At 30.9% G+C, this 26415-nt stretch overlaps 2 protein-coding genes across 4 annotated transcripts; one reads left to right on the top strand and one right to left on the bottom strand.

Annotated features, from left to right (window-relative positions):
* Nucleotides 1-926: 926 nt before the first annotated feature.
* On the top strand, nucleotides 927-16549 carry LOC148236100 (putative phospholipase B-like lamina ancestor). 2 transcript variants are annotated; one of them, XM_088183961.1, is made up of 12 exons: nucleotides 927-1090; nucleotides 6704-6805; nucleotides 11220-11784; nucleotides 11849-11998; nucleotides 12152-12276; nucleotides 12348-12463; nucleotides 12549-12835; nucleotides 12899-13139; nucleotides 14700-14935; nucleotides 15008-15179; nucleotides 15239-15845; nucleotides 15912-16549. In XM_088183961.1, the coding sequence occupies exons 3-12, from the start codon at nucleotides 11675-11677 to the stop codon at nucleotides 16301-16303; spliced, it is 2436 nt and encodes an 811-aa protein (XP_088040087.1). In that variant the 5' UTR covers nucleotides 927-1090; nucleotides 6704-6805; nucleotides 11220-11674; the 3' UTR covers nucleotides 16304-16549. The 2 variants fall into 2 exon arrangements, with proteins under 2 accessions (XP_088040087.1, XP_088040088.1); XM_088183962.1 differs by lacking the exons at nucleotides 927-1090; nucleotides 6704-6805 and adding an exon at nucleotides 8327-8856.
* Nucleotides 16550-17371: 822 nt separating this feature from the next.
* Nucleotides 17372-23086, bottom strand: LOC148236099 (uncharacterized). 2 transcript variants are annotated; one of them, XM_088183959.1, is made up of 11 exons: nucleotides 22875-23086; nucleotides 22400-22562; nucleotides 22111-22203; nucleotides 21892-22007; nucleotides 21734-21821; nucleotides 20839-20927; nucleotides 20592-20771; nucleotides 20421-20525; nucleotides 20132-20348; nucleotides 20001-20059; nucleotides 17372-19938 (listed from the first exon to the last, which is right to left on the bottom strand). In XM_088183959.1, exons 2-11 carry the CDS (start codon nucleotides 22498-22500, stop codon nucleotides 18323-18325), a joined length of 2664 nt encoding a protein of 887 aa, XP_088040085.1. In that variant the 5' UTR covers nucleotides 22501-22562; nucleotides 22875-23086; the 3' UTR covers nucleotides 17372-18322. The 2 variants fall into 2 exon arrangements, with proteins under 2 accessions (XP_088040085.1, XP_088040086.1); XM_088183960.1 differs by lacking the exon at nucleotides 22111-22203 and having other exon boundaries at nucleotides 22875-23046.
* Nucleotides 23087-26415: the final 3329 nt, after the last annotated feature.

The raw sequence follows: 26415 nt of genomic DNA, 5'->3' as shown, positions 1-26415 counted from the left end.
AAATAACGCTTATAAATAATTAACTATTTCGAGGTCATATGAAGTGCGTTTCTTATCTATATTAATTTTTATTGATAATTGTAACGATTTGCAGCTATTGTAATTGAGGTAGGTAGTAAATTTCATATAAAGCATTTAGCATACGAAAGTCTGAGTATAAAATCATTGATTCCAATTTAGCAAAGCTTTAGATCAAGTTACTATGGCGAAAGTGAGTTGGCCTTGATCGTGTCACAATAATCGATGAAATTATTGAAATATGTGATATTTGAGAAATGTCAGCGTCCTCTTTTGGAAACAGATATCGTTAATTTATCTTATATTAAGTATTCACATACAAATTTATATACCTTATTCAATCTTTTGCGATTAAATCGACGCAAGCGATAAAATTAAATCATGTATATGTACGCTCATATTAGTATACATGATTTATATGCATTAAAGCATAAACAGTATAAACAGCCACGATAGAAGAAGATTACCCGAAACAATCTAAGTAACGAAGTGAAAAAGCGTGGGTCTGCAATTTGTGTATTTTTATACATGAAACGACCGTAAATAAACCCGAATTTAGGTCTAATGATAAACAATGTTAATTTGCATTATTATCATTTGTCTTCTTTATCATTGTTATTGAGCCAATTATTATTATCATAATGATAAGCAAAATAAAAACTTTAAGCGGTAAAATATGCGTAAATATTGCAAAGATAAATTTTAACAATAATATTTATCTGGTTGTTTGGGTAATGTACATTGAAAGCAATAGATGGCGTTGGTCTCGCGATATATTAAATAAATATCTAAGCTGTAAACCAAAATGTTTGATACAGAATCAAAATAGTTTCACAAATCGCCAAATAGATGTCTCGCAATGCTCGCGCCACTGTTATTTAAAAACTATTAAAAGAATTTCCTCTGCCATTCAAGTTCCAGATGTAATCGCGTGTGGTCTGTGCTGCGCGGTGTCACTTCTAGACTGTTGTGTATAGTTCAATTCTAATTGTTCTCAAATGTAGCCCCTGGTTTTTCAACGGTCAGAAGTATATTTCTCGATTGTCTTCCCTGACCGTCGTTATCTAGCGAGGTGAGTTTCATTTCATGATTTTCACGCAACGTGGATTTTTGCCATTACGCGGTCGCGTACGTATTTTACGAGTATTTGCATGTGCGAAAACGTGCATATATTAATTTAGTAAAATGGTTTAAATAAATATTATAATATTTTTTCTAGTACGTACCCTAGCTATTGCACAGGTGAATGCATAGTAGACTCGTTCTACCTGCGACTGTATACTATAGAACCAGTGTCTAAAGTCTAGACAAACACCTGAATTGTTTTATTTTCTGAATTTTAATAATGTATCCAATTAATTTCTTATTCATTTATTATATATTATAAAACAGTATAAATGTGATTTGAACAAAAGAAAAAATATTTAAAATAATATCAAAATTATTTTCACAAAAATATAACCGCAATCCAATTAAGATTATGTATAGCAGTTAATTATTAATAATATTACTATAATAAATAGGTTAACATATTTGAGTATCGTAGCTTTATGTATCGTATGATAGATTTCTCATCCAGACCGGTTTCAAAACAGGCGCGTATTGGAGTTTTAAATGTTTCAATTTAAAATTGCGAAAATTTGAGGTCAAGTATTGCAGTTTTAGTTTCCTGACCTTTTCGTCTTCTGGTTTTGCCAAGCCTTCAATCTTCGTACTTGACCTAGTGCATCGAATTAAATGATCTCTTCCTCATATTCATTACAACGCTTTTGTGACCTTAACGGTGCAAAATCTATTTCTATCTTATTATATATATATATGTATATATTTCCTGTCATATTCATGCGCACATCATTTTGGCACATTGGCTTTCAAAATGGCTCGGCTTTGCTTTTACTTTTTAGCTTGTAAAGAACATTGCGATTTTTTCAATAAGCACACAAAGAATTGCTCGTTCCGGTTGCCAAGCTGACGAAACACCTATGCAAATTAAAGAATAAAAGATCTTTTATTTCAATCGTTATTTATTTTTCCCCCTTCGAAATGTGTATTTATAGTTATATTTATAATTATCAAACCCGTGATATGTTTTATCGTGATACATTCGTAAATTATAAATCATATTTGTGGGCATCACAATCAGAGGAGTGGGTTACTTTTTTTATATGATGTTTGATACGTAATAATCATACTAGGAAGTAACAATTACACTGTTATTATAATGGTTTAGGCAGGGCCAGCGCTAAGAAACGCGGGACCTGAGCAAGGACGTAATTTGAGTGGGAGGGCAGGTGGGGGAATTTGCCACCCCTTGAATTTTGTCAGCAAAATAAATCTTTATGAAATCTAAATATTAAGAAAAACGACCACTGACTTGCCATTTTAGCACCCCACCCCCCTTGAAAAAGCACAAATGACAAAACCAGATTATCCTTAGAAGAATCTAAAAAATCAATCTCAAATCTATCTCGAAAATGTGAAATCATATCGGAATATAATATTACCAGTAAAAATATAATTTATCTGGCAGGTGTTAGTAAAATTATATGACTTAAAATTATTCATTTACGTGCGATGTATAAATGTTGCAATGAATGTGTATTTTTCGGTAAAGTTACATTTTCTTTGGTGAAGTCCAAATACATTTTTACCAGTAGATATATATTTCTACTAGCGAAAATATAATTTAACTGATTGGCGCTATTGAAATTTTATACTGCTCTTAAAAGTCGATAAAAAAGGCAATTTGCTGTTGAAACCCAAATATATTATAACCTAAGCGAATTAACCAATTGAACAGGGATGGCATTTCAGATTTTTAAAATGGGGGTAAGCAAAAATTGGTTAGTCAGTAGTTGTTTTTTTAATTTCGATTTCATTAAGATTCATAGTATTTCATTAAATGACATGCATTTTTCTGATAAAATTCTACGTCAAAAGCAATAAAATCGTGCCGTCGCCGTCGCGATGGAAACGCTCGGTTATCTAAGCGTTCATATTAAGACTTTTTATAACAGTATTACTTACAATAACTGAGAATTAAATGAAGCATATCTAAAACTGAATTTTTCACGAGATCCACGACTAAGTACGTCACAGTAGGAACGCTCGGTACGCGATTTTGACGTTTTTAATGTGATTTTTTTTAAATTATCTCGTTTTATTAAAACTTATATCGTTTTATTTTTTCAAAAATAGTTTATGAAAAACTGAACCTCAAAATATGATATTTTTAGTATTAAACAAATACAAAATAATGTATTATTTTATTACATTAATCTAAAACTTTTGAACTATTAGTTATTTTTTATGACTTTTCCCCGTTTCATTCATTGTAGGCAATAAAAAATTAGTTTCAAATAAAATTTCTAAAAATCAATAAGTTGTGTTTTAAAAAAACTATATCGTTTTTGTACTTTGTCCTCATTGAATACTACTCAGTACCTACCCACATACATTTCTTTAAAAAAAGTTGCGTTATCTTATAAGTACCTACCTAGTAAAACGTTTTGAAAAAGTCATGTCGCTAGAGACCATTCGTTTTTAAGGACTAACTTTGAGAATTAATGGTCTTATATCAAAATCGGAGTCACGTTATAATTGTACATTAAAGGATTGTAAATAAAATTGACACGTTAAAATATCTATTAAAACCGACGTTATTATTATGTTTTGCCATTGAAATGTTCAAATTGCTATACTTTAAAATATGAAAAGTATTAAGAATGACCGTAATGGAAAAAGAGGAGACGTGTGTATTGTCAATATTGTACTACTCAAATATCATACACACTATAATGAGCAAATTTATGTTTTGTCGAAAGTCGTGTTTTTTCCATGACAAAATCCAAGAAACGATCAGTGAGTCACGTCACATTGCTAATTTGTTCGCGGTATGGCGAACGCGAATGACGCATTTGTCTTATATTTTTTACGCTAATATATCTAATCGCAACGATTTTATCGCTTACAGTAACTTTAAAAAATGCGATTAATTAACAGCGAAAGGGGATAAACCGCTTTAACGAACAGTGGGTAAAAAGTGACATCCCTTGAGCGGCGCGATTTTTTCCTTAATTTGAACATAAAACTCTCACCAAGCACAAATTTAATTTGTTATGCTATTATTTGCAATACAATTTTATTGAAATTGATTTGTTATTATTGGCATTGTAAGGCAATTAGTGTGACGTTCAATACAAATATGTTTATTGTGTATCGACGAAATAGAGACAGGATAAACAATTGTATTTTGTGGAATCGGAAAATTCATGAAAATTCCGATGGAAATTTTAAGAGGATAAATAGATTTTTTCTAATTTTCCGGGTTTTTTCCCTCTTTAGTTACCATTTCTAGTATACATTCATTAATATACATTTATGAAAACATTTACTCGATAAATTAACATACATATAGGCATAGTATGAATTTGCTGATCAATGTGATCATGAGAGTATTTTTAATTTAAACACAAGTTTAGTATGCAAATATTCTATATTTTATGTATATAATTTATTATTGATGTATTATAGTTATCACATATTTTCTAAAGGTCGAGGTTAGGTTATTGTATCGCACATCTTTTTTGGTCAAATGCGAACTAGCATTTGAGAAATTTATATAAAATATAAAACCAAACTGACATAGTAACAGCGACATATACTTATGTTCTAATCTAAATCTGTTCAATTGATCAGACTAAATAGTCAGCAGTAGATATGAGCTATACGTAGCTTTTCATTAAAGTTAATATTTATTTATTTACTAGTATTACAGTATTAGAGCCTTTTTACACAAAATAAAAGACATACGTATAATACATATATGTACATATATACTATATACATATTATTAAAACATTAAGTTAAAAAAATAAATAATTAAAATTCAAAATAGCGTAAAAAAGAAAAGAAAACTACTTAAATTATATAGCATAAACATGTACTTGCAATAAATAATAATTACATACGCTATTCAACAATGTGTATGCTAATAACAGCATCGATAATCAATCCAATAAAAATGAATACTGTCCATCATAGCAATGTCAGTACAAAGTCAACAATGTACTGTATATTAGTAGTTAAGTTTAGAAATAATAAAATACAATATTTGTTTTTATGTATATAAATTATCTAATATTTTTTTAAATTTTATAAATTATTTTTATTTATCTCTATCTACATTTTTGCATGTGTATAATATAGTAATTATAAATAATGTAAATATCTGAAGTTGATTTTTAACTTTATATAATTATAAAGATAAATAATTGTATGAATAATAATAATTTTACATTATTGGCCGAGTCAGTCTGAGTAATTATTTACACTTGAAAAATAGATTAGAAGTTTAACATGGTTGTTATACAGATAAAAATCCTGTGGTTTTACTTTTGTATGAAATCGTATTTTTTTCTGCGTTTTTTTATATAATTTTAATTAAATTAATGAAGATATTTTATCGCAGCTAATTCGTTGTACATATACCGTTGTACCTAAGCTTTAAGTAATTCAATATTATTTATATATAGTAATCTTTATTTTTTAAGCAACCATATAATTTTTCGCTCACGTGGCTCTTTCTTGTGAAATTCTTTACAGTGGATAACGTGCAAATTTGTTCTATAAACACAAACAATCAATCATATTCGGTAGCGTGAAAAGTGGGTTTTTCTGACATATTTCAATATATTAGTTCCGAAAACTATTGCGATTTTTTGTATTTGCGGATCTCACGCCGTCCAAGCGTGAATGACAATGGTGTCAAAATTCACCGAACTATAGATGTACTTTCCAAACAGTGTGTCTAATTTAAAAATATATCGTTTCGGTGACCTGTCAATTTATTTTAATAAGGCTTTGTCACTCCTGACATATTGACTTATTATTTCAGAGTAAAGTATTACACCATTTTATGCCTTTTTAAAAAAGGAATTTTCCTCTCGTTAAACTATGTATTTTGTTATGAAATAAAAAACTTTCTTTAAACTATTGTATATAGTAAGCAAAAATAAGTTGATAATTAGTATTTTGATATGCAAGACTCCTTTAAAAAGGCAAACGAAAATTATTTGAGTATTTTTAGCTTAAGTTAGGCTACAAAAGCGCACATTTCGTAGTTTAAAATGACTTTTGTTAGGGCCAACTAGCAAAGTGACGCAGCAGAAAGCTCATAGCCATTGGTTTCTGAGCGTGGCGCCGACATTCTTAACAAGTAGAAAAAATATCACAATAGATGTGGTTGCGAATTTTCAGAAGGGGAGGGGGGCAAAAATTGGTTAATCAGTAGTTGTTTTTTTAATATTTCTATTTAATTAAGATTCAAAGTATTCCATTAAATGACATGCATTTTTCTGGTCAAATTTTACGTCAAAAGCAATAATATCGTGTCGTAGCCGCGATTAAAACGCTCCTTATTTAGCACGGCGCTGACACGATTTTATTGCTTTTGACTTCTTAGAAGTGATAATTGTTTTTGTGTTCTCCTCTAGACCAAAATTCGGTTTGAATATACTTTGACCAATACTCTTATATCAGAAGTCCGTAGTAATATCGGTAAAGATATCTATCCTATTTTAAAAACATTTGTCTCTCTTTGTAAGTGAGGGATCGAAATTATAAAACCTTTGTTACACAATTAGTTATTGCTTTTTAAGAAATAAAATATTTTATATTTTTTCAGAATTTTAATAAGAGCTGGATAAGCCGAGTTGGTCCTGCTTGCTGTTTCCTGATGGGTTGAGACGCGCTGAATTAAAATAAACGTGGGAGAACCACTGGATCTGTAAGTATATTATATATTTAATTATTTATAATATTGATCTTTATCAATTCTTGGAAAGGTGTTCATAATCATATTCACTCTCATATTTTTTGCCAGTATCAGTTTACTTAGAAATATGGTGTGTAAGATCCACTATCTTAAAAACCATATGATGTCAGTTTTTGGCGATCGAATTTCTGTATACTTATTGTGAAAAAAAATGATTCCGTTACCCAGTGCAGAACTGTGTCACGACAGCATAGTAATATTCATTTTAACCGAGTGCATTATGGTGGACGCTCAGATCCTTACCCCATACGAATTCCAAAAGGATCGTTGACCTCCTGTAACATGTCGTGCTTTCCGCAATGCTTCTTGGGCTAGCCTTTTTAGGCAAGTTTAATAAAGCTTCTAACCACAACAGTGAAGATTAAAATTAAAACGGAAACTAGCGGCATGCCATAAAACGACATACCGTCAAGGTTGACTGGTTTTGTTATAAAATATGATATGGTAATTATCGTTTCCTATTGTAGCAAAAAATGATTAACTGTTTTATTTATTAAATAACAACTCTCACTTTAAGTCACTCAAGAGCAATTAAAAAATATTTTTTAATATTGTAAAGATGTGACAACCCTATTAAATTGAGTGTAGGGTTGCCACTTGATGTTTAAATATTATTATTTGTGTAGTAAATCTACATAGCGATCTTTATCTAGTTCTAGTGTATGTGTGCGGCGCCTGATTTATTTATTCATCTGTGTGATCTTGCACTTGTTGCTTTGACCTTAATGTTTTATGTAAACGATAGTGCAATTAATATTGTGAAATGGGATGTAGTTACTTCAAGTCTAGAAATATTTATTTACATGCTACTCGGTATAAGCTTTTAAGTATCATCTATTGTATTTTGAAGTTATTATTGTATATTGATAATTTTTTTTAATACACATGTAATGGTAATTTTCCTGCACCTGTCAAAATTAAAAATCTTTAAATGCATATAATTCGTACGAAGGTTTATCGCTGGTAATATTTTTATATCAATCAACGCAAATGTAGATGAAAAATTGTTTTTTTTTTAATTAATGGATCAATCAAAATAGCACTGTAGTAGATAAGCAGCAGGTAAAAACGCACGCAGTCCAATGACTAAAGAAATAGATAAATCTGTTTCTCAAGTCATTGGTGCAGACGAGCTCGGGTAGAGATACAGTTCAGTTCTGGTTTTGTTAAGTGACCCCATCTCGTTTGGATGTAGTACTTAAATATTTTTAACGAGTGAGAAAATCTGTAAGTGTAGTTTATGACGGGTGCGTAATAAAAAGCAAGTACCTTTTCCACATTATCACATGACATTTCGAATATTAATCGGGCGCGATAGTGTTTCAATTTCAACTATTTTAAATTAGTAAAACATAAATTAAATTCTTTTGTTTGCATAATATGTTTTATTCTTAAAAATATTTAGACTGTTAAAAAATATTCGTCACGCAATTACCAAACAATTATAAGTAGTTCCCGGCGTCAAAATCACACACAGATGCCTTTTTCACGGCAAACAGATAAGAAAATTATTTTTATGCTGAAAACAACGCAAAACCGAGTAAGACGATTCATTCCACTGTGAAGTCTCGTAGGCGTATGACAGTGGAAAGATTTTACTTGTTAAAAATAAAAGGGGATAAACTAAATTAATAACTGAATTAAGTCATTTATAACTAAAATGTGAAGCAAAAACTGTTGTGTTTAAATATTCATTGATTAAATTATAAATAAAATTTACAAAAAAATGTGTGTTAGTGTTGAATATTGAAAAACTGGCGTACGTTTTCAAACACAGTGCTAATGATAGTTCATATACGTTTTACAAAAGAAACCATGAAACGTGCAATCTTGCAAAGAACTAGAAAGATTTACAAGTATCAGTGTTTTATAGCAGTCAGCCAAGTATCCTGATGAACGTTTAATCTAGATTTCTGTCGAGTACCTGATTTAATCGAGCTGCTTCCGTGACTCGCCTGCTGATCTTCATATTTATATAGCATAATTTTACATCATCATAATAGGTATTTATATTTTAATTATTCACACAAAGCAAACGTAGACGCGTGTAGAAGATAAATGCAATTCTAACTAGTTTTTGTGCCTGAAAAACAGAAGGTCAGTACGTAATCTCTACTCAAACAGCATTCTCGCTGCAAAGAAAATTTTCTCGGTGAACAGTCAATGTTTGTGTGCTAATTATAAACTTCATGCGTTAAAATGTACGATTGTGTAAATACGCTTATTTGTGTTGTATTATAAATGAGAGTTTGTGAAGAGAATGTCTGAAAAATATCTCAATTCCACTAATATTAACTAAGGGTCAAAGAACCATGAACCGTTTTTGTGGAATTTCCGGGCATTATTTTTTTGTAGCAAAACTCATATTTGATTGGCTTTTCGTGTTGTTTTTATTTAGTTGTTGTTTTTTTGTGGTTCCAGAGATAGATTGTTTCGTTTATAAATGCAACCGATAAACGAAATATTGTATAATGATTATACAACTTTTAGAATACACGATCTAAATATTATTAAAATAATAAAAACATGTTATACTTCTAGATATCTCTCTCTACTAATAAGTCGCCTTGAGTATAATTTACAAACAAACTATAACATCAAACGTATGAGATAGGAAGTAAAATACTTACATAAATGTCAATGCGAGTTTCCTTTGCCCACAATATTATCATATAGACTCACTGCTAATCGTTGTATATTAAATGTTTGTAAAAATAATTTAACATATTACATCTGTAAATGCCTAAATCTATGCACGTGTTTACGTATATATATATTTATATATGATATTAATGTACAGCACTTGGCAGGAGCTAGTGGACCAACAACATAGTTTTCGACCGCTCGTTCTATCTTCGTCAAAGTTTTTAATGAACTTATTTTTCATAAATTAACCAACTTGGTTTATTAAGCGGCATTGTTAGCTTTTTTTTAGAGTAACTTAAAGTGAGCTATTCAAATCGTCGCTCTGACGAATATTCTGGATTACCACAAAGATCCAATTTAGATCCTCTGTTCCTTCTTTTCTTTGTCAACGAGATACCTGCAGTAATCGAGAACTCAGAATATTTATTGAATGCTAATAATCTGAAAGTGTCTTTATAAAAATACCCGGAGTCCCCACGAGGTTATGGAGATTTAGTAAGCAAATCGCTGAAGTTTAAAATAAGGCGTCGTTATGCGAAGCGCGTATCATTTTAACATTTTATGACGATTCACATTCTGTACCATATTGTAGCATCCTCGAATATGGCTCCATTGTATATATTTCTTGCTGTCGGAGAAGGTACAGAAAAAAATCTCAGAGTATTTACATGTATCCTGATTCCTTTTTGCTAGGGGCGCTAGTATACAATTCATTGCGTTATTAGGGTAGCGTCTATTCAATGAATCACTTTTTGAAGTTACCGAAGAGCGTTGTCGACATTTTTAGCTACGAGCTATAGTCGCGATTGCGTCCCTTATTGATAATTGTCGCAGCCAGGACGTCAGCGCTCGTGAAAGCTTCACTTACACGAGCCATCCTACTGTTTCTAAACGAGCTTGTCTTAAAAATTGTCTATTTAATAAGCATAACGAGTTTCGTTTAGCTTCGTACTGAGAAACTTTGATGTGTTATTAAAAATTTAATTTTACATGAGTATTATGGGGTTCATGCGGTTTCATTTTCTTTAGAATAAAGCTATATAATTTACAATTATTATATTAGCAGTGCAGAAAAAAAATACTGGAAGAATATAACGCGATTTACTCAGCTGCGCAGCAGGAAATTTTTGATAAAATTGAGGGAAGGGGACATTAAAACATATCAAAGGAAGTTTAGTAAGCCAATATTTTTTCATATGAAAGGCTGAATTTTAGGGTTCTATAAATAGTTTCAGGTAATAGATACATAATTTAGCTGAAATTTGAATGAATAATTAATTATAAAATGCTTATACTATACAATATATAATGTTTTAATATTATTATTTCAGTACTTGAGTAACAGTTATAGTACTTAATATTATCACCATCATTTGCTTATATAATAATTACATTACGGAAAGTACTGATAAGAATAGATATCATATTAAACTAGACAATACAATATTACAAATAGCAAACAATCATTTTTATATAATTGCATTGAAACATAATAATTAAAATTTTACTTATTTTTTTCAAATTACGTTATCTTAACCACTCTAATTAAGATTTATTATCAAATTACAAAGTTAGGGCTAAGTACTGTAACATGAGCATTATTATGGAAATAGTCGTTATACTAATTTGACTATTTTCTAGTTTACTTATCTTAACTATTTTAAATTGTACTAAAACTAATGGGTATTTTTAATAAATGTGATGTTTTTATTTGTTTCAGGATCTGAAAATAAACTATACTATAAGATAGTAAAAATATAATATTTTTTGTATTTTCGACGTCCGGCTTCCGAATGAGAAAGCCTCCGTAATTTTCTTCAGCCTTTTGGCGCCACAGGGCGACCGAAAGTCAACTTGAATCAAACATATATATTTTTAAACATTATTTTATCGTCCTCTTTAGAAAGACTATATTTTTTCCCTTTATTATTGTATTTATTTTCGATGGTGTTCTTTATCTTTGAGAAAGTCAAATATTCTCACTGTCACTTCAAGGCAATCAAATTCCTTTACACTTTCTTCATCTTGTAGATTGAAAAGATAAACGATATCTTTCCAAGTATCGTTTCTTATTAAAATAATATTGAATGTAATTCTTTTATTTGTATTCTGTGGCATTCAAAAATTAACTTAACGTATCATTGTAACGTCTATTTAAAATATATATTATTAATAATGTTAAAAGTAGTAGGAGCGTCATGGCTTCAGACCAAAATAAGTACTTATATCATAGTAGGAATGGGTATTCTCGGTATTGTGTCTCTCTTCATTGGTGAAATTGAAAGGTTAGTTTATATTTGTTATAACAATATTATAAGCGGCAATTTAAAATGTATATACATATTTTAGAATTGATGATGATGGCAATTTTGCTGCTACTGTTTACTGGTCGGTAAAGGGTGGCTTCCGTATTGAGTTTTGGGGTCAAGGAAATGAACTGGAAGAAGTGCCTCGCGGAGCTTCAAGAGGTTATTACCGCTCTGATGTGAAAGAAACGGGGTAGATATAGCATTTATATTTTATTTATAATAATATATTCATAATTGATTTTATTAATTCATGCTTTCTTTTGAATATGAAGGGTATGTGTATGGTTGGAACAAATTTAGTTTTGTATATTATATCATAATTAATTAATACATATCTTTTTAGATGGTCTCAACTGGAAATAGAATCTGATTTTACTTCTCCGGATTGGGTACAAGCATACGCTTCCGGTTTATTGGAAGGTGCTTTAACTTGGCAAATGATCCATTGGCAATGGCAAAACACAATTGGTATTTCATATATCTATTAATACATTTATATTAATGCATATGTGTGTTTATATTGCAATGTAATGTTACAGAATCTCGTTGTTTAAAGTATCCAAATGACTGTAAGAAAATTAGAGATCTTTTAAAGAGCAACATGAAATCTGTCCGTGCAAGAAGCATTTCCATTGAAGATACATTTTGGCACCAAGTATGTATTTTTTTTATTTATTTTAGTATAATAAGATGTTTGCCAGCAATTAATATGTTACTATGTAATAATAAATCATTTTCAGATCAATTTGTTCTATCATCAATTAGAGGGCTTATCGACCGGTTATAATTATATTGTTAAACGTAACCATAACGAGGACTTTGAAATATCTCTCGAAGATATTGTTTGGATGAATTCATTCACTGATGTCTCCACTATCGAAAAAGTGCATAACATAACAAACGGAGCACGTTCAGGCGGAGATCTTCCCGGTTTAGCCGCAGCTTTCATAAGACTGGTGCCAGATCAACCGGCAAATAAAGGTCCAACCAAAGAGGGAGTTATCGTAGGACACAACAGCGCTGGAAGGTATTAAAGCATAATAAATAAATAATAAAAGTCCATTAAATAAATAATAATAATATATTTTAGTTACAACACAATGCTGCGGATTATGAAACGCTATAAATTTCATTATCATAAAAATGTATTGCCGACGTCCGCATTAGTTCCTGGTAATACTGTCATGTTTGCTGGATATCCTGCCGCCATTTCATCTTCAGACGATCTCTATTCTGTTACCGGTAGAAGCGACCATCGCCTTACAATAACGGGAACGGCTATAAATAATTTCAATTCTGAACTATGGGCGAAAGTGAATTTAGCCGATCATGTACTATACATAAATACAGGCTTGACCATAATAATGGGGCACCCAATAAATGTGTTATATCTTAAAAATCGTGAAAATATAACTAAAAAACCTATCAAGGTTGTTTAAAAGTATTTATTTTCAGATTATTTTCAATATTTAGTAGGCTCACCCTTAGTTTTAATTACAGCTGCAATCCTTTTTGTCAATTAATGACTTGCAGGTGGACGGAGATAATTTTCTCCATTCCATCTGCAATTTTTCTCGCAACTCAATTTTGGATTTGCAGTTCTGTTGGATAACGTTTCCTTTTAATTTTGTGCATAAATGCTCTATAGGATTTAGGTCTGGTGTTTGTGCAGACCATTTTAAAAGCGTCAAACCCTTTGACGCAAACTAATCCCTGCTTTTTAGAGAATTATGGCACGGAGCTTTGTCTTGTTGGAATCGGATGATAGTGTGGTCTGTGTTTGGAAATATTTTCCAGTAGGAATCCATTAAAGTGGATTCCAACAGTGAAATATAAATGTCACTATTCATACTACCCTCGTAAGTGTACAGGTTTCTTACCTCTGCCACTGCCATGCAACCCCAGACACTAACGCTTCCGCCATAATATTTGACTTTGGGTACTATACAATCAGATAGATATTCTTCTTCGACTCTTTGACGCACATGTACTATATAAAAGGTCCCAAAAACTTAAAAAATATGATTATTTAAAAAATATTACTTAAATATTTAAAAAAAAATTATGTTTTCAATATTTTTTATATTAACCAATTTTAGTTTAAAATTATCTTTATCTTTCAAAGTTGGATTCATCAGAGAAATGACTGTCGCCCAACCTTCAGATGTCCAATCTCAGTGTTTTCAGGCCCACTCCAGCCTTCGAGTATTATATATTTCTGAAAGCCACGGTATGTGTCAGGCTTTACAACCTCTGAGTTCAACATCATTAAGCCTTCTTCTCACTGTCCGTTAAAAATGGATGGCCCTTCGCGTGCAAAAACTTCATCAGACAACTTTAAAGACGTTTTTTGAGTTGCAAACCAGCATTCGATCTTCCTGGGCAGTTGTCTTTTGTTTTCTTCCAGTTCTTGACTTTAATTTGAAAGAACCACATTCGTTGAACTGTTTCAAAGCATTAATGACAGTGTGTCGTGAACAATTAATGTGTTTACTAATTTCCGATGTATTCAGTCAATAATATGCAATGTTCTAATGCAATAAAATTTTATTCGCTTAATTCTCATTTCAAAATAAATTATTAAATAAAAAAAATTAAAACGACAAAGGCCGAAATCACTTAACTGAACATAATGGTCACCTAAGTGAGACTGAACAATTAGATCTGCAATCCCTTTTTAAAACTCAAATGAGCAATTAAAAACGACAAGTTCCTTTGTAGAGCTCCAAAAATTACGGATAAAACTACCTGCTAAAATATTTCGGTCAGACTATGCATTTGTAAAGTGTTACCCACCATTTTAAGGGGGGCCCCATTATTATGGCCAAGACTGTGTATAAACTGTGTTTTAGTATCTTATATGTAAATATATAAATGTCTTTTTTAATTAGGCGTTAATCGGTCCTCGGGTGATGGCTGCGAATCGCTTGGCAAACAACGGAATAGAATGGGTGAGGTTCATAGCTCGTGTCAATTCTGGTACGGCACCGGCTCAATGGAGTATTCTCAATCTTGCTAAATTGACGCATCTTAATGCGTCTACCGCTCCTGCTCCTCCAGTTCCTTCACCGACACCGGAACATTCTCTACACAGATTCATATTTAGTACAATAAATGGAGAATTGAAGTATATATTATTCATTATGTCAATATAAATGAATATTATTATATTTAAGTTTAATTTTATTTGTGTTAAAAGGAGCTTAAACTTCAGTTTATGGCGAACTTTGCGTCGTAGGATTTTAACTCAAAGCGCACCAGGATTACTGTGGACTGCCGAACAACTTCCAGGTCTAACGCACGCTGCCGATCAGTCAATTGTGCTTCGAGCAAAAGGTTATTGGGCTGATTATGGAATACCTCATTATCAGGTATTTAAAAAAATAAAATATGTATATACTGAAAATATTTAATAATTCTATATATGCAGGATATGAGAGAATTATCAGGAATTAAGAAAATGGAAGCAAAATATGGAGAAACTTATTCTTTACTATCATCACCAAGAGCTCTTCTCTTCAAAAATGGCTTTGAAACGGCAAATGACGTAGAGACTGTCATGTATCTAATGAGAAGTAATCATTATGTCAATAGCAATGTGGTCAATAACGATGATGTAATACCTTTTAAATCAGAGGAAATCACAGAAGAAATTGAGCCGGACGATATTGTTTCAAATTCAAGAGAAGTAAATCAAATCATTCAATCGCTGAAAACAGTTAAGAGCCATGTAGAATCTAAGGACGCTGACAGTGTAGCGTCGATATTGACACTTCAAGAACAAGAAGCGATTACTGCTCAAGTTAACGAGATATTGAAACAGCTCGAAAGCTCGGAAGATTCAAGCGAAGAGTCGGAAAGTGAATCAAGGGAAAATTTGAACTTGGATTCTAATAGTGTTGAAGAAATCGACGATAAAGAAGTCGATGAGGGTTCTTGGCATGGTTTGGGAGCTAGGGGCGATCTGCGAGGATGGCTCGGAGAAGAAAGGTATGGCTTGCTGCCATTGGGAGTCATAGACACAAAAGTGTTCAATAGTAAGCATTTCTATTTATTATTGTAATACACAAATATATGTTAAAATATATATATTATTATTGCAGCTACCATCGGAGGATCCAGCGATTTTATTGCAATATCGGGACCAGCGTATACTCAAACCTTAGAAAAACCCATTCAATCGCTTTTAACACCAGTCACTAGAAATAAAGCACAATTTGGATTGTCAGAGCTACTTCAAAAATTCAGACAGAGCAATCTTAGATTCGTTTCAGACGAGGAGTCCGAAGAGAAAGAAGTTGAAATATTCGGCGAAGAAGAGCCACTCGATTTTGAAGAAGCGCTTTACAGCGTCGTTAATAAGACTATTCAAATATACGCTCCAAACGCCGTTCCACCGTTCGAATGGGGTAGCAGCAATTTTACTAACATCACACACATAGGCCATCCGGATAAATGGAGATTTGATCCAATAAAACCATCGTGGGTATGGTAGTTCTCTGGCTACAAATATTTAATAATCTTGAATATTTTTTGCAATATAATTGATATTACATTAACTTTATATGTATTTAATGACTCAATTTGCATATGCATATATATATATTTATTCTTGTAATATTTTTTAGGTATTATATTAGATTTTGTAATTCGATAACAATTTTATTATTTATATGATATTTTTGTATTTTTATTTTGAGTTTTTTGAATGCCATTAAATACATTGGAAACTTACGGATTATATAATTTTTTATTTATAATTTTAATAAAAATAAAACTGGTGTTTTATGTTGTTGAATATTTTAATAAATAAATAACATTTTAAATCATCCATAATAATTTATATATTTAATATATTATAGAAAATAAATAGTCCTATTATTATTGCATCAGCTACAAAATACAATATAGAAGTACCAACTCATTATCACTAATAGTAACCAAATTATATAAATAATAATTTTAAATATCATTTTTAATACTTATGCACTTATAACATATCGGAGTTAACTAGACAGTATTATTTAAGTAAATATATATTCTACAAGTTTTTGGAATGTCAAGATTACTTTTAATGCAGATAAAATTGTTTAAATTGTGCCGAGAACAATTTTCAATTTTTTACATTGTCAGATTATTGACAAATAATTAATATACAAAAGATTACAGGAACATTCAGTTGCCATATACACACATGGTAACTATTTCGCACAATTCACAGTATCAAAATGGAAGTATTTATTAATAATAAATTTCAACAGAAAAAATGGATAGTATTTAATACTGTTTTACACTAATTACAATATAATATACAAATGGTGCCATAAAGTTTTAAATTTTAAGGAATAGGCATAAAAATATGCTTATAAAATAAACATAACCGTTAATAAAGCACACGAGTTGTTTTTTAAGATAGGATTCATTGGCACCTTTAAATAAATAATATTAAAAAGAAATTTGAAATACAACATATTACCTATAATAATAAGTACATATTAAGAGTACAAAGTTGTACGTTATTGTATAAATTTAAGAAATATTACTAGAAGGTAAGTAAGTCTAATTTTGCTATTTAATTTGAAAGTTGTACGTTAAGAAGTACTATGAGACAAAATATAACACAATAAGTTCGTTGAGTTAAGAGTATGATACATTTAACAATTAAGATATTTACATTAACATAATAATACTAACGATTAAACAAAATATTATTTAACTGCTGTTTGTGATAATAATATTTTTACAATGTAAGTTTATACATTTCGTTATTTAAGATTGGTAAAAATTTCCTATACAGAGTAAAAACATTTTATAAAATAAATACGTGTTTAATCATTTGACTAGGGATTCGTTTTTTCAAGTTATTAAATTCATTTAATATATATTCGTTACGGCAGGATTTCTTATTGTTACATAATATAGTGCTTTATTAATATACACTTGAAAAATTAATAATTTGCTACAAATTCTGATAATATACCCTGGAAATAAGTCTTACAAGTGGTTATTAAAAATGAATTAACATTAATAATACTTAGAATATTTTTCAATCTTTATAGAACAATTTTGGCCAGTATTAATAAGTAGGTACTGAAGTTATTCATAAGTGTAACATTCTCAATGGCAATAATAATAACTGCAATATTTAACTTTTATGATATTAAAGAATATTTTACATATTACGTTATCTAGAATCTTCGTTAACTCAGATTATATAATGTAATACATATGGCAGTGGACAATAACAATACATCTGTAACTTTAATAATCAATTACGAATCATATGAGTACAATAAATTTTTCTATATATTTTCTTCGAATTAATAATAATAATAAAAATTTAACATAAATATTTTCGTAATAATTAAATGCATTTTTGGTTTTAATCATTATTAAATTATTAATATCGTATTTCCAATTCATGGAAGACCATTAAATGCGTTTAAATGATATTTATGCTATCTTTTAATCAATTATTTCAATAAATATGATAAACTACAGTATAATCTATATTTTAAACTTGAAAGTAGTCTCCAACAGATGCGTTCTCTTGCGTGTAGCTAAGAGAAGGTCCGCTTGTTCTGTTGTCGTTTTTATCGTCAACATCCGACTTCAGAGCCGGTTTTACTCTTTCATAACTCGAAGAAGAGTTGGTTCGTTGAACAGAATTTTTATCACTTTTAACGCGTTCATACGGAGGTTCGTTTCTGGATACGTCGAAATATTTCACACTCTCGTAATTCGGATCTTTAGGCCCTACAGATTCGTAATTTGGATCGGACTCACTGCCTGTATTATACATAGCTTCGTGAGGCATCGATTCGTAGTTCGGTTCGGAAGAAAAATCGTTGTTATTTGACATCCAATTAGATTCCGATGCTTTACTTTTTTTGCTAATCACCGAATAAGTCGGAATACTATTTTGAGGTTTATTTCTAATCGATGCATAAGGAGGAGTCGGGTTACGCGAACGAAGCACTTCGTAGTTTGGGTCGGAGTCGGAAGCATACTTTTCTAATCGATTGATGTGTTCATATCCTGGATCGTTGCTTATTAAGCTTTCAGGACCGCTCGGCACTGTTTCGTAACCCGGTTCGTTCGACGGACTTCCTCTTCCGTCGTTGGAATTATTTTGTAGCATAAGACTGCCAGATACGGTTGGAATAGCTTTATTTTTTTTACCGTCACCATTCTTAACAAATTCTTTGACAGTTTCATATCCGGGATCAGAATTTCTGTCCTTATGCGGTCTACCGTTCTTTTCGATTGTTTCATATCCATGAGACTTAATTCTCATTTTATCAATTGTTTCATACCCTGGATCTTCTTTGTCAGCAGTCTTAGCAGATTTGGCGTTGTTTTTTATGGCATCCTGAGATATGTTAGTTGGACTATTCCCAGAGTATCTCTTGGTCTCGTTAGACCACGATAATCTATCACTGTCTTGCTGTAAACTCTTTTTCCTCATTTGTGGATTGTTATAGTTTTGTTCGATTTTAACGGAGTTTAAATCGTCATAGTTTGATAATCTGGACGACGGCTGAGAACGATGATCGGGTGTGGAATGTTTAGATTTTTTGATTACTTTTGCGTACATTTCTTCTACGTTTTTTATCGGACTGCCCATTACATTGGGCTGACTCTTTGCCAGATTTTTTATCGACGGTTCTTGATCGATGGCCGCGTAAATGTCGTTCGAACCGTCGATCGTGTTGTATATTGCATCCGAGTTTTTAGGATTATATTGAGTATCGAAAGAGAAACTGAGTTCTTTAGCCACGAGGGGTCTCACCAGATCACCTGAACTAAATCTATGCTTATCGACAGGATAATTGCATCCATAAAAATCGGAAGAGCTCACGCAGCTGTTGTTTCTTTGATGCTTTTCGTTGAGGCTTCGTCGTAATTTGTCATGATCGTGGAGATTACCCGTGCTTGATATTTTATGATGTTTACTAGGCTTGTGATGATGAGGACTTTCTTGAGATTTTCTGTGAGGTACGATGTTACTTGTCGACGGTTCTATCGTTGAACTTGGAGGCGGGGGTGGCAGAGGAGAATTTGCTTGTCTTTTTTCAGGTTTTGGTGATCCAAGCGTAGCGATTAAATCAGAATTACTCGAATTTGAATCTATTAGACAAAATTAAATTTAAGTATTCATAAATATATTTATTGAAAAATCATAAACTTACGTTGTCGAATATGTTTTTGAGAGGTATGACCACTCGTAGATGATTCTTGTACAGAATGTCTACAATAAAACAGTAAATTTTATAAAAAAATCTCAACAAAATATTAATGTGTAATTGAAATTATATTTTACTTAGGAATTGGATCTTTTGCTTCAATTTGTGCATTGTTAGATTTTTCAACTGTAGGTGCAGTTATGATTGGATTGATTTGTGTAGTCGTAATAGCAGTCGACGTAGATTCAACAACGGCTGGTGATGGCTGAATATTTGGTTGGATTTGTGCATATGTTTCAGATCCACTCGTATACAATTGACTAGCAGGTTCTTCGATTGCAGCATACATCTCATCTTGATTAAATAAATAATATAAATATCAATATATGAATTATATATTAAAATATATCAGATAAATAAGTATACCTGAATCATCAGAAACGGTTGCATAATGTGGTTGCGGTTGAATAATTGGCAGATTAGTACGAATCGTACTTAAAGGTTCGAGTACACTAATGCTAGTATAACCCTCTGTAAGAACATTTTTTGATTATAGTTTTTTTATATTTTTTATACGAAATTTATTCAATAGCTTACTACTAGCTGAGTCGACTGAATCGCCACTGAAGTGCTGATTAGGTTGGCGCTGCACAGGTTCTTCACTTCCGGCGGTAACTGGAGCTACAGTCACAACAGGAGGGGTCATATATGGTAAATCTCGGCTCGAGGAGACTTGTCCGCTAATGGCATTGCTAGCTGTTATAATAACAGCACCATCTAAAACAATATGTATTAATCACTTATATTGACATAATGATATATCCATAGATGAGACCAAATATACCAGAATTCGATTGTGATTCTTCGATGATGCTTAATGGAAGACCACCGTTTGCATTTCCAATTTCGTTTTCCAAAATAGGTTGATCAATTCTGAAATATATCTGAGTGTTATTAATCATTAACACTTAATCGACGGGATGTTTCTTCACCGCCAATGGGCATGAATGACAATGGGCAGTTTTACAAGAATTTCACACAACGCAGTTGAAAGAAAAAATATGAACTTTTGAATTAGACGGAATAAAAAAAATTGGTATTGTTAAATTTGTTAAAATGATTTTATCAAGTTTTCAATTTATTGGTTGCGTAAAATGAAAATTAAAAACTAACTCATTTACGTCTAAAATATTTTTAATTTTTATTTAAAAAATATATTTACAAAGAAATTTAATAGCATTTTAACCCTTTCATTTTTGCGCGCCATTTCGAAATTTACTAATATGTAGGAGAGCACCTATTTATACCATAAGTTATTTAAATAAATTAAAGTGTTTTTCAACAGTAAATTATACAAAAAAAAAAAAAACATATTACAAAGCTTAAAGGTTCATGACACATTTAGGTATCCAATGCATACTGGTGATTTTCTTGATGACTTCTACAGGTGTCATCCGAGGTCTAAGGGTTAAACTTCAGTCGTCAGTGGGTTATAACAGCTAATGTGGGTCAAATTAAATTTATTACTGTCACGCCGAAAAAATTACAGTGTCATTTTATGATCTCCGTGTGTGTACAAAAAATGTTTTGATCTCTATTCAAGGGGAAAAACAGTTGTAATATTTTTTTTCATGTATTACATTCATTTTGTAGATGGTATGCAAACATGACAGGTAGGTACTATCTAACTCGTCGGATAAGTGTTAAGATATTTAAAAAGTATTATATAAATATAATACCTAAGACCGTCTTGGAGTCGTGCATATGCATGTTCATAAGGATGATCCGATCTCCGAGCAATAATTGGTGAATTTTGCTCTGATACTCCTGTCAATCAAATAATTTATTTATTTAATGTATAAATATAATAGTATTTCTAAATTGTACAATAATTTACGTTGATTAGCACCAACAGTAGCATACAGTCCTGAAGCTGTATCGCCACTGTCTTGTCTTGGTACTGACGGAGGAGGAATCTCCGGAAGACTTCGATGACTGTTCTGACTAGATACTCTAAAAAATAATAAGCAATTAAAAATATATAAATGCACATAGTGTATTCATCAATTGTATAGTTATAATAATAAATATTTTAAGATAAATATCTAATAAGTACCTCTTAGCAGATAAAGGTGATATTTGAGTAGGCGATTCAATCTCTTCCTCTAAATGCAGAGTTAAAATACCAGCTGTTCCTACTAATTCATTCCTACATAAACAAATAGACAAAAACAAACATTTACGTAAAACAAAACAAAAAAATAAAGCAAAAACATGAAGCATAAAATAAATAAAGCATGATAAATCTACCTACACAAATAATTCACTTTGACGATGATAATATTTAAATGTTGCAATTTTAATTTGCACAAACATTGAAAATATAATAGTTTAGCTGTACGTACTTGTGAGGATCTTTCCGACAGTCGCAAATACATCCTGCAACGACGACAACGATCGATATGCATCCAGCGACGGCTAATATTACGTTCAGCGGTTCCAACATCTTTGAAAGGCTCGATTGTCGACGATGCGTTCACTTTAAACCTTTTCCTTACATTTTTTCATCTGCAAAAAAATAAACATTCAAGCACGACTAAAAACATAGTTTATTAATTGCAACAAGATAAAATTTCAATATAACTACAAGTCAATCACTATATACCTATTAGTATGACAATTAGTATGTGACATTAATATTGATAGATGACAATATGTCGAGTATTTTACGCATGAAACTAATATTAGCATTCAAAAGGCATCAAATGCGAAATAATTAGATTGCACAATCGACATAAATAAGGATGTGTGCATAATAATGGATTATAATCTAAAGTTCAACCAAAATTGTGTCAGAAGTATTAAACACTCCGCATTAACCTTTGAGAGCCATCCGGAGGAGAATTTGCACATCGATTCTTCACCATCGCATACTTTTCAAGGTTAATAATAAATACGCATTCTTAGCGACACTTATTCCAAAAGAAACGACCAAAGAACACCGTAAATAGAAGAATGTAAGTGCGCATGCGCAGTGCGACCTGTCAAATGCTTCAAGGCACGCCTCTTGCCGCTAATCTTGGCTGCTGAGTGATTTGACTTTTCGGTTAATTATATTTTAACGATTATTAAAATAAAGTTAATTATTTACTGAAAATATCTTAAACTGCAAAAATTGCAAAAAAATTATAACAAATTTTGAACATAAATTAAGAAATATTAAATTACTAATACACGGATTTTAAATTCTTAATACATAACAGCTTAATACATATGTAATATTAATTATAAATGAAAAGCATGTTACTGTAATTTAATTATCAATTGACAAATTTCACGTTAATAATGGTTTACCGGTAATTTTTCAGAAGATGAATTAAAGTGAGGTTTTTGGAAAACATAATATGTTTAACGTGTCATCATTTAGACTGGGTCAAATTATTTTAGTACATATTATACTTTTTGAAGAAATATTTCTCTCTGATTCTATATTAGTTAGCTGAATTGTTGCAAGATAATTAAATGCTTATTGTCAATATTTCTATTGATTCTTATTGACTGAAGACATTATTTATTTTCTTACTGCCTTTGCGATATCATGTGATATGTTGTTTGATACTACTTTCTATTACATTTTTGTTTATAATTTTCGTAATTTTACCCTTTAATAATACTTCAGCAACTGGCGATTTATCGAAGCTAATAAATTGTACATTTTTATTTTAACTAAAATTAACTATCTATTCATCTTGATTCCTGTGACCGCGGATGGCATCTATAGATGCCACCAATAAAAGTTCCAGTATGCATTAGACACCTAAATGTGCAATAAACCTTTGAGCTGTGTAATATGGTTATATTATATAATTTAAAGCTGAAAATTATTTTAATTTATTGAAATATAATATTTATAGAATTTACGGTATAAATACCTAGGTACCTACTGTATATAAGCAAAGTGAAAAACGGCGTGCAAAAATAACAGAAATGGTCTAAGGGCTATAAACCAATTGTTTTATAAGCTTGATAATTTATTTCATAATTTTATTCTTACTTTGTTGGTTAAATATGTCATACATGTTGCTCCAATTTGCGATTTTTTATGTTGGCAGCACTGTTACAAACAGCTGTCAACGGAGGCGTACCGATGGGAGTGGGGGTACCCAGGCGCCGAATAAGGGGGGAAGCAAATAGGCGGCAAATATTTTTCGAAAAATCAATTTGTTGATGAACAGTTATATATGTAATTATATTCTTATACTACGATATATAATTTCGATATTTACAATAATTGTAAATATCGAGATAAAATATCGTAGTGTAAAAATTAAATGATATAAAATATTTCTGCTAGTTTAGGACGCCGGTTTCAAACAAAAGACGAAACACGTGCTCTCTTTGTTAGTGAATGGGACACATTTCTACGAAATTTTAGATAAATGAACCTTACAATGAAATACTTGGGTTTTTAATTTAAAATTAATTTCTTGGTGAAATGGCATTAAATGTTTCTTGTTAAAGTCCTTTTCCTTTTAAAATGCTTTAAAACACATCGGTAACACTATTTATACCATCTCGTGAGTACTGCTTGTTTTAGCGTATTAGCGCCTTTAACCTAGGTCATATAATAACAAATGTATCAGTCATATATGTATGTATTTTTAGGGCAAGTTCAAGACTTTTTATTTAAAATTCAGTTAGAACGGTGACATTCCATCGCTTTTGAAAGCTTTGTTAAGTCCGGCAAGTAGCTACTTGTTTTCAATTTTAGGCAGGCTTGTAAATTATCGCCTATTAAATTGCTTCTTAGCTTTTTTTTATTTGATTCAAAGAATATAATAATTGTTCGCATATATGTATATGTAGAATTAAAGATTGTGAAAACAGCAAATGCTAGATATTTTAATGCGTCATACTTTTCAAGCCAACTATTCTATGTATCAAATAGTATCGTTTCTATTTTAGGCAGTTGTTTCATAGCTGTCCACTTGGGCTGAGAAATTAAATTGGATTTTTATTTTTCGAGTTCTTCCAAGCGGCTGGTCAGATATGTGAATTTTTTACTCCACAGTTCCTTGCCTTGTCATATATATATATATATATATATATATATATATATATATATATATATATATATATATATATATATATATATATATATATATATATATATATATATATATATATATATATATATATATATATATATATATATATATATATATATATATATATATATATATATATATATATATATATATATATATATATATATATATATATATATATATATATATATATATATATATATATATATATATATATATATATATATATATATATATATATATATATATATATATATATATATATATATATATATATATATATATATATATATATATATATATATATATATATATATATCTATTAACTGCATCTGAAGTGAAGCAATATCCGTGTCGAACGGTGCCAAGTTAAGTTCGTTGACATTTATTTTAAGAGGACGTACGATGAAAGCTAATGTAGCATTATTTGCTCTGAATTGCTGAAAACTAAATACTGTGCCAAAATAATTTGCATAAAAATGAACGTTTTTCGTCGCGATACTATTTGAAATAATTAAAGGAAATTAATACACTTTTTTTTATTTCTTCGGCGAGAAATGGTAGTTATTTACAAAATTTGAATTTTTAAAAATTAATTTGTATAGCCCGTAGTTTGTTTGTGCGTTTCTTTTTTATAATTTTTGTTCAATGCTTACTGCAAATATATTTAAATATACTGCAAAATATAGTTTACAACGAACTTAAATAACAAATTTAAAACACCTGTCAGAAAAATATGGTAGTGCGTAGGCGTGGAAGATAACTTCAGGTCTGTCATAATAACCGTGTCTATGAGAACGAACTCCTTCGATTGAGCAGCACCAGTTAGCGGTTGCTGCGCTTGTGCGAACCTCCTCTTCCTAGACTCTTCTAAACCGAAGATCGTTCGCCCTCCCGCTTCACTCGTAATGAACGAGTTGCGGGTGAGCGAAGCATTTTTATGTTGCTCTTACGTCCAATTGCGCAACCTTAGAGCCTGAGACAGTACACTGCTGAATTTGTCGATGTTTAAGGTGAGCAAATCGAAATCTAAAGTGATTTGTGTAAAATTTAAAAATGTATTTACCGTGGTCTTGGCTTTGCGGCTAGAATGTTTAAACAGTTGCAAAACAATGTGATTCGTATGAAGAAGAGATCGAGACACGATAAGCATCGACTAAGCTCGAAGCTTAACTGCTTGATCGACCGAACGAACGGCGATGGAGTGCGTGAAGCAGAAGGTGGACGGAGAGAGAAAAAGCAGCACGTGTGAGCACGTGTGAGATATGCATGTGTGAGATATGCTGTTCGAGTCTAAGTTTGTTCGGCGGCTC

This window comes from Plectrocnemia conspersa, unplaced genomic scaffold (assembly GCF_051122295.1).
Source record: "Plectrocnemia conspersa isolate PC_06_02 unplaced genomic scaffold, ASM5112229v1 ptg000004l, whole genome shotgun sequence".
Lineage (NCBI taxonomy): Eukaryota > Metazoa > Arthropoda > Insecta > Trichoptera > Polycentropodidae > Plectrocnemia > Plectrocnemia conspersa.
Note: the sequence above shows the minus strand (reverse complement) of the source record. Positions and strands in the feature narration are given on the sequence as shown.